The sequence below is a fragment of the Gadus chalcogrammus genome, chromosome 19, assembly GCF_026213295.1.
Source record: "Gadus chalcogrammus isolate NIFS_2021 chromosome 19, NIFS_Gcha_1.0, whole genome shotgun sequence".
Lineage (NCBI taxonomy): Eukaryota > Metazoa > Chordata > Actinopteri > Gadiformes > Gadidae > Gadus > Gadus chalcogrammus.
Genome location: NC_079430.1, coordinates 13,788,593 through 13,798,592, shown reverse-complemented (window position 1 = coordinate 13,798,592; position 10,000 = coordinate 13,788,593). Strand labels below are relative to the sequence as shown.

The window sequence follows — 10,000 nt, the reverse complement described above, 5'->3', positions numbered from 1 at the left end:
GGAGTGCGAAAAGCACCGGACCAAGGAGGAGGGGGTGTCGAGGGAGGGGGGGGGGGGGGGGGGAAGAGAGAGAGAGAGAGAGAGAGAGAGAGAGAGAGAGAGAGAGAGAGAGAGAGAGAGAGAGAGAGAGAGGAGAGAGAGAGAGAGAGAGAGAGAGAGAGAGAGAGAGAGAGAGAGAGAGAGAGAGAGAGAGAGAGAGAGAGAGAGAGAGAGAGAGGCAGAGACAGAGAGAGAGAGAGAGGCAGAGACAGAGAGAGAGAGAGAGAGAGACAGATACAGAGACAGGGAGAGGCAGAGAGGTAGGGGGAGAGAGAGAGAGCGAAGCAGATAGCGGCAGAGGGAGAGAGACATAGTGAAAGAGAGGCAGAGCGAGACACACACACACACACACACACACACACACACACACACACACACACACACACACACACACACACACACACACACACACACACACACACACACACACACACACACACACACACACACACACAGAGAGAGAGAGACATAGTGAAAGAGAGGGAGAGAGAGGTCAGTGTATGTGTGTGTTTAACACATTGGAGTGACACACTCCAAGAATAGAAATGTCTCTTGTAAGTGTGTCATAAAGACAAGCAGGTTAAAACAGACACAGAAAGGGAGAGAGTAAGAGACAGAGAGAGAGACAGAGAGAGAGGTATGACAGCAGAAGAAGGGAGAGGACAGAGCAGAGGAGACATAGTGAAAGGGACCAAGGGAAAGAGTGGCTGAAACGTTGAGGGGAGGCTGGTGGATTTAACTAGAGGAGACACGAACCATCACAGCTGAACTCCTTCTCCATTCCAACATACACAACTCATGTTGTGCTGAAACATTTATGTGGGTAAGCTAAGGGTCATTTTTACGCAGGAAAGTTCATTCAACTAACATGGAGGGGGATCAAAGGATAAGTATTAAGGGTTAGGGATCTTTTGATCAGGCTAGGTTGGATTAGTGAAGTGCTGTTAACGTCATAGACAGATCCGATTACTCTGACGAAGTCAAATAAAAGTTTTCAGATATTTTTTAAGCAAATACATGTTGTTTATTGTCTGTATTATTAACATCAGGGCAGCAAATTAGAAGTTACATTTGATAATAATACATTTTCATAGGTCACAGCTGTCATTCTGCTATCGCTTTACCAGTTGGACATTTTGAGTATTTCCTGGAGAGGAGGAGTTGTGACATTCTCTAACAGGAAGTTCCCAGGTCTGTCTAGAGAGAACCTGAAACACTTTGGATGATCAGACTGGAGAGGGAAAGGGAGAGGAGGAGGGAGAGAAAGGGGGAGAGGAAGAGGAAGAGGAAGAGGGAGAGGGAGAGCGAGAGAGAGACTGGATGTGGGTGTGTTTGATCGCCCAGTGAGGAAGAGACTATTTTGGGTTTTCTGAATGTGAGTCATCAGAGCCACTGTCTTAAGGGAAATCACACACACAAACATATAACCACACCAACAACCACACACATACATGTATCAAACACCCCCTGTGTGTAGCTTAGCACAGCATCACCTGGTGTGGCAAATACCAACATTAGCTTACCAGTGTTATGAGTAGCACTGTGGAAACTACCACCATTAGAAACAAACCAGTGTTAGCGGTAGCACTGTGGCCAATACCAACAGTAGTTAACCATTGTTAGGGGTAGCACTGTGACTAATACCAACACTAGCTAACCAGTGTTAGCGGTAGCACAGTGGCTAATACCAACACTAGCTAACCAGTGTTAGGGGTAGCACAGTGGCTAATACCAACACTAACTAATTAGTGTTAGCGGTAGCACAGTGGCTAATACCAACACTAGCTAACCAGTGTTAGCGGTAGCACAGTGGCTAATACCAACACTAGCTAACCAGTGTTAGGGGTAGCACAGTGGCTAATACCAACACTAGCTAACTAGTGTTGGGGGTAGCACTGTGGCCAATACCAACACCAGCACCCCCTGTATAATAAGAACGATGTCTCCATTTATGAAGATTTCAGGTCAAAGCTCAGAAAGTCTTGGTCAAAAGGTAAAATGTTCCTCAAAAAGACTGTTGCTGTGGGCTTGAAGTGTCACAAGAGGTGAATTTATGAAGCGCACCTTATACAAGGACTTATAATTTCCCCGTAAAGAAGTCAAATGGTGAGTGAAAAACAAATACAAGTTTTATATTTAGTAGCTGTGTGTGGGCCTATATGTGTTGATTACTGTGTTTGCAGTGGGCTTTTAGCCTAAATAATTTCGGCTAAAAGCTTAGGTCTATACTTCATACCGTCTACTTAGTCTAGTGTGTGTGTGTGTGTGTGTGTGTGTGTGTGTGTGTGTGTGTGTGTGTGTGTGTGTGTGTGTGCGCGTGTGGACAATTCCTCTTTTCGGGATCAAAATAACACACTGAACACTTTTTAAAATGGCAATTAATTTAAAGTACAAATTATGTCAAGACACTAATATTTTCAAATTGAAAACAAAAATCTGTAAAAATGTGTAACCTCACCAATGTGTAGACTGGCCACTTTAGAAACACATTCATTATATCCCCACCTGAAGCCTCATCGACTGAGGAAAATTAGTGTTCTTCAGCAGAACACTAAAACGAAACAGGAAGGCTTGACTCCGCCCCCCTCAGACCTGGTTTCCGGCCCCAGCTGTGCACCCAACCCCCCAGATGTTCCGGTGCACAAAACCAACACTAGCGGGGGGGGGGGGGGGGCTGAGGAAAGACTAGATCTACGACTGTGGTCAGATTTTTAAGAGATTAAGAACTGTGCCCAATACCCTCTGTGTGTGTGTGTGTGTGTGTGTGTGTGTGTGTGTGTGTGTGTGTGTGTGTGTGTGTGTGTGTGTGTGTGTGTGTGTGTGTGTGTGTGTGTGTGTGTTTTGTTCCTTTCACTCTCTCCCATGCCCCCTTTGGTCCATCTAGGGTCAGGGGTGTCTGATATCAATAATACAACAATATTGGAAATTCAAAACCCCCTCTCTTCAATTCCCTCTCCTTCTCTGTGTGCTCTTCCACAGCGGGTGGTGTTGACCCGGCCAACATCACCCACGGACAACACTACCCACGACAACAGACAAAGCCTCCACAACTTATTCACCAAGAGTTTGCTTAATAACAGCACACACAATAAGGGAAACCTCACCTACGGGCTAACAGAACTAATTTCAACTAATATTATAGAATTATCGCATCAGCATAACTATTAATATAGTAGAGGCCCAGAGGGGTTTAAAAATGGAAGAAGGTAGGATGTACTACTACTAGTTGAGTGAGGGAGTGAGTGAGTGAGAGACACAGAGAGTTCCTCTGAGAGTTCCTCCACAGGGTTTAAAATGGAGGAAGACAAGATGTTCTACTAGTTGTTTCTGATCCCGAGGGGAACTCGTCACCCTTTGAGTTTGGCAGCTTTAGAAAGGTAGATCGATATTTTTTCAGTCCCCCCCTGTGATGAGCCAACAAAACCTGGGCAGGGGTCACAGAGCAGGTTGGACTTCAGTCCGTTTCTTCAGGTGGCAAGCCAGGACTAAATGGAGGCAGAAATCCAACTAACGTTATACACATTACATTTACTCTTACTTTATTTTTAATTAAGGGCATTTAGCAGACGCTTTTATCCAAAGCGACCTACAATAAGCCATTTGTCAGGAGAAAGTGAAACAATAATATATCTCTGTCGGTACAGTAAGGAATGTTCATAGAAACAAATGCAAAGCAATCGCTAGGTTAACCCATTCCCAGTTTACAACAAAGACAGCTAGGGTAAAACACTACACGCATGTTGCTGTCCTCTTTTTAAGTCACAGTCTTAGTTTAGTTTGTATCTCATGTAAGTTTCCAGAGTAAAGTCCAAAGAAAGGTGTTGAATGAATTTGTAATTCTAAGCAGTTGGAAAAGTATAGCCATGATTTACTCTGCATGTGGTTTGCTGTTAAAACAATATGATTCTGCAAACAAAAAATTCACGCTCTGCAGAAACATCGGTGTGCGTTGTCAACTGATCACACTGAATTCTGAACCACGATAACAAAACCTGCTCCCGTGTAGCCTCCCACTCATCAGTACACATTGCCTCACAAAAAACCTTATAAACTGACTCAAAACAACCAGATTCACGTTATCTCCTTTCCTGTTTCCCGGCCAGTGTGCTTGTGGATTAACTAGACCTCGTTTTTGGCACCACAGTGATTTGCGTTTCATGTTTCAGTTGCCAAAACAAACTCCTTTTTCAACAAAGTATTGAGATTACGAAGCAGAATTCTATCGTCCGACTGATCTATGCAAACAAAACAGCAGCTCATAGGATGTTTCTAGGAGAGTGGACTAAATTAGAGTTCAGACAAGGAGATCTAGACGGCACAAGGGGATGTCTGATAGACATGTTTAAATACCTATTAAAATATATATTAAAATATCTAATAACATGGTATAAACATGTCTTATAGACCTGGTTTGAACATAGTCTTATAGACTTGTTTAAACCATGTTTAATAAATATTTGAATCGGTGGAAATATCTTTTCAAATATCTATTCAACACGGTTTAAACATGTCTATTTGAATCTGAAAGTTGTGTATGTAGAACTACAGTATATGGTTATTAATATTGGAACAAGTCTGTAAGAAATGTTTAAACAAAAAAGTACACAGCAAAACCAAATGATAGATGAAAGGGAAATGGAAATGGATAATACCAACACTAGCTATTAGTCAGACAGTATTCAGAACATAATGAACACAGTGTGGTACTGGAAAACCCCACGGTCAGGGGAGAGTTATTTGAGTCGGCGTTTAATTGTTATTGAACGCATATTGTTTGCCCTTGTCTGTCAGAGGCCGCCACTCTGATGTGAACGCTGTACTGCGGGAGGAGTGAATACCTATTTAGTTACGGTTCCTCCTCAAAGACTCCTTGCAGTGAGTACGTATTGTTGAAGAAGGGGTCATTTTCAGACCACAGATGAAATAGATATGAGTTTAAATAGTAATTTTCTCTCTCTGAACTATAAACACACAGGAAGAGATAAGGTCATCATTCTTTTCATTGCCTTCTCTGTATCACTGTCTCATTCTCTTTATGATCTTTCTCTATCTCTCTTTATGATGATATGATCTCTCTGTTTATCTCTTGATGATGACGTGATCTCTTTATGATCTCTCTCCCTCTCTCTTTTTATGATGACATGATCTATTTTTCTCTCTCTTTTTATGACATGATCTCCATCTCCCTCTCTTTATGATGACATGATCTCCATCTCTTTATGATGACTCTCTCTCTCTCTCTCTCTCTCTCTCTCTCTCTCTCTCTCTCTCTCTCTCTCTCTCTCTCTCTCTCCTCTCATCTCTCTCTCTCTCTCTCCCTCCTCATCTCTCCTCTCTCCATCTCTCTCTCTCATCTCTCCTCTCTCTCCTCTCTCCATCTCCATCCTCGCTCTCTCTATCTCTCTCTCTCTCTCTCTCTCTCTCTCTCTCTCTCTCTCTCACACACACTCAGGAATTCATTACTTACGGGGTCCCGCAGTTGGTCGTCCATCTCTCGGGGGAGGGGTCTGGGTTTGATTGGCAGGTCATCGCCACCCTCGTTGTCGGAGGCGGGCGGGGACTCTGCTAGATCCAGGAGCTCGTCGCGCGACCGCGGACCTCTGAAGCGGATCTTGTCCAGGCGCTTTAGCATGGTCAACACCGCGCACCTGGGCTTTACCTTAACATGGCGGACGGCAACCCTGCAGGGACAAACAGGGAAGGACCGTTATAGCTTCTGTAGGTCTGAAGGTGAAAGGTGAAAGAGAGAGGAAGAGTGCAGTTATTGATTCAAATGAATTTGTTAAAAAGTTACAAATAAAAACAGATTTTGGCTGGCGTAGTGCTAACTAACTCCACTTTAAATGACAGTAGAGGCTAACTAGCGGTGCATTGTTAACTCCACTTTAATGATGGTAGAGGCTAACTGGCAGTGTAGTACTAACTCCACTCTGAAAGATAACAGAGGCTAACTGGCGGCGTAGTACTAACTCCACTCTGAATGATAGTAGAGGCTATCTAGAGGGGTAGTGCTAACTCTACTTTCAAGATAGTAGTTGGTAACTAGCGGTGTAGTGCTAACTTCACTCTGCATGATAGCAGAGGCTAACTAACAGTGTCGTGCTCACTCCACTCTGAATGATAGTACGTAGAGGCTAGCTGGCCTCTGACTCTGAATGATAACAGTGGGGTCAACTTTAGCTCACTTTCAACCTAGCAGCTAACAGCGACGGCAGAGCCCGACCTCGTTGGGAGATCTATTTGTGTGGCCGAGAAGCGGTGGTTTACTGTTGACTGGGAGGGCAGGGAGGGCACTTAGGTTGGCGTTAGCCGGCGGTATTGATGATGATGATGGCGTCCAACTGCCAAACGATGAGTCAGGAAATCAAATAACTGTCCCGCCATGCTCATCCCCACATTTATTCTGCCTTGGTTCACGGGGGGAAAGCAGTATTAATTTCCTCATTTATTTAAAAATACTGTGGCTCTCCCTCGCCGTCTTGGCTGCCATTCTGCCGACCCAGTCCGTTCATCTATCCGTCCATCTGTCTGCATGTGTTTTGGTTTGTTTGCTTGTTTGTGTATAGGTAGGGTAGACGGTCCACCACAACATTCATGATTTTGTTTATCAGTTGGACTTCCAGTGCAGTCGCACTGCTTGGAGGCCACAGATGATAATCACTCCTGAATTCAATCAGCCTTGTTTGACACAGATGGCCTGGATTATACATGGTTTAACATCAGCTAATAGCGTGGGCTAATAGCGTGGGCTAACAGCGTTAGCTTACAGCATCAGCCAACCGCTGGTGCAAGGAGGCGTGTGCGGAGAGATACAATCACAAGGAACGTGGAGGTGTTGCTATGACGACAGTCAAATCTGAAACTCGACACTCCTGACTGAAGCAGCCAGTGAAACAGCCGTTAAGACAAGGAAACTGTGTTACCGCCAGGAAACACAGTCTTCAAACACACACGGTATACCGTCTTTACAACATATAGACCAGCAGACGCTGCCCATATGGAGGAATCCATTTGAAAGGATCCCCAGAGCTACATGTGTCTGATAAATCGTCTCTCCCCCACTCTCCCTCTCACTCTCCTCTTCCTCTCTCACTCTCCTCTTCCTCCCTCACTCTCCCTCCCTATCTCACTCTCCCGCTCCCTCTCTCTTTAGTGGCTATGTGTTCTGCTCTTCTGCAGGCTGTCCAAGGACACACAGAAGGCCATGAGGACAATCTGAGCAAGGGAGAGATACAAAGATAGCCAGAAACAGACTGCACGAGAAGCAATACATGAAGAACGATATCAGACGGAACTGAAGAAATAGGGTTAGGGGCTAGAAAGGGAGAAAGAGAAAAGAGAAAGAAAGAGGTGCGAAGATAGATCCTGCTCTTGTCGTGTTCTTGTAAACAGCTTTATAAAGATATGGAGACACACATTGCCGTCGCCGTATAATTAGTCTCCCTAACAAGTCGCGTGTGTTGCATCTGGATTAATAGGGGTGTGTGTGTGTGTGTGTGCGTGCGTGTGTGTCTCTAAATAATCCTTGGATTCGTCACTAGCTATCTTTGCTGGAGGTTACTCCAGGTCAAAAAGGTCCAAACTCTGCCGAGGACATATTTGTTTCATCATTTGACCGTATCGTATTGTTGGAGGATACAACTGAAGAAAATAGATTCTCTCTGTTCCTCATGTAAGCATTGGCGAATCCTGTGTGTGCGTGTATGGACCTTAATTAAAGACCTTGATATTTAAACTGTAGTTTCTTAATATCTATTCAACATTATGATTGGCCGGGAGGCTGATGCTCCGTCTGCCCTCTGAAATGGGGACGATTCCTATTAATCAGGCCAGTGTGTTGTTAATTCAATTCCGTAACTTAGTTTGTGAATTGGGTTTGTTCATTGAATTCCTTCGTTGGCATGGCAACACATACACACAATTGTGCATGTGTCCCCCCCCCCCCCCCCCCCCCCCCCCCCCACACACACACCAAAGAAGTTCAGGTTTTGGTCATCTCCCGTTAATGGTGGAACTTTAACCTCCAACTAATGATCAACAGGTCAATCTGTAATAGGGAGCCTACGATCAACCCCTCCCCTCATCTACCAAACCCACTAACACGTCTCAACTATATCTACCGAACTTCATCTACTCACCCCTATTGACTACCTTTATACACATACCCAAAACTCTGGTATTAAATCTACTAACCGATATATCTATTAACCCGGCTCTACTAACCTGCCTCCACTAACCCTGAATCTACCAACCCTGCATGATCTACTAACCCTGTCACTACTAACCCTGCATCTACCAACCCTGTCACTACTAACTCTGCATCTACCAACCCTGTCACTACTAACTCTGCTACCAACCCTGTCACTACTAACTCTGCTACCAACCCTGCCTCTACTAACCCTGTCACTACTGACTAACTGACCAGAGCTGACCAATGCTGTCTTGAGGGGCCAACGTCAATAAAGATACTGATAAGGAACTTCCGATACTGATGAAAAACTTCCGATACTGATGAGAAACTTCCGATATCGATAAATAGGCCGCTCCACTTGTTGCGTCTCCCATCAGACGTTAACCCTTTGAGTGTCTCTACCGTCGACACTTCCTCTCCCGGCGGTCCGGCCGCAGCCCGGGATCGTTACAGACTCCGGGGCGGCCTAATTGTCGGAGCAGATTTCCCCGATCATTGATCCCTTGGTCCCATTCATACGATGACCCCCATGCAGGAAATGTTCCGGAACACTGCATGTGTGGAACGGGTTTATCACACACCGATCTATACATTGCCATGGCAACCGCTCAAGCTTGCTCTCTCTCTCTCGCTCTCTCCGTCTGTCTGTCTGTCTGTGTAACCACACACACACACACACACAGACACTTCCTGAGCGGGGAAAGTGAAACTAGTGGGCTGGTTTCAGGTAACCGCCCGGCCATCTTTATTTAAGGAGGGGTCGTGATCAAGAGACATCTACAGGTCTCAGACGAGAGAGAGAGAGAGAGAGAGAGAGAGAGAGAGAGAGAGAGAGAGAGAGAGAGAGAGAGAGAGAGAGAGAGAGAGAGAGAGAGAATAGAGTGAGAGAGTGAGTGAGAGGTGGTGATGGAGGTGGCAGACATATCACAGGCTTTGGGTTTCCCCTTCAATTCACCATGCAATGGGCCCATCGCTGTTTCACAGCCTTAAATGCTCTCTCACCACCACCACCAACTCCACCGCCTCCACCCTAGGCTGGGTTTCCAAACCCCGTGTGGAGCAGTTTCCTGGCCGAGCAGGCAGGCGTATAACCGCCTCGCTCGTTCACCCTTGGTTAGCAGGTCATAGGACGTTATGCAATCATTCCCCGAACAATGAGCGGCTTCAGTGGAAGCACCAGAGGCACCACCAGCAGTGCCGCCGTCGGATTCCACAGGGTATGTCTCCCAGAGGAATGCTGTCTCTCTCACACACACACACACACACACACACACACACACACACACACACACACACACACACACACACACACACACACACACACACACACACACACACACACACACACACACACACACACACACACACACACACACACACACGGCTGCAATCCTCCACAATGAGGGCTGCGATCCACTGTGTTGCTGGCGAGAAGGAGTGGGCGTTCCTAAGGACTTAAACCGAAGTGGGCCAGAATGAATCAGGGGACAAGGACGGGAGAGGCTGGAGGAGGAGGAGGTGGCCCAGCGATTGCGATTGGAGTAACGGGGGGAAAAACAACAAGTTGCAGCCACAGCTGCCCTTACGATATCGCACCCGGAATCCCGAATTTGAGCACGACATCCCCGTTATTTTCACCTCCGAGCGCGACGCGTTCAACAGGCCTCCTCTAGAATAAAACCATCTAAAATCTAATCCTGATAACATCCGACACGCCCACGTCACGGACTTCCTTATGATATCGCACCCGGAATCCCGAATTCGTCCAAT

General features: G+C 45.9%; 1 protein-coding gene across 3 annotated transcripts in view; it reads right to left on the bottom strand.

Moving 5' to 3' along the window:
* The window catches only part of gramd4a (GRAM domain containing 4a), a 36,025-nt gene that overhangs the window by 24,964 nt on the left and 1,061 nt on the right, over window positions 1-10,000 (bottom strand). For 2 of the 3 annotated variants that reach the window (XM_056578495.1, XM_056578494.1), the window contains exon 2: window positions 5,507-5,720. In XM_056578495.1, the coding sequence (XP_056434470.1) occupies window positions 5,507-5,720 (214 nt within the window). Of the gene's footprint in view, window positions 1-2,497; window positions 2,626-5,506; window positions 5,721-10,000 lie in introns of those variants that run through there. The other variant, XM_056578496.1, reaches the window with a different exon arrangement.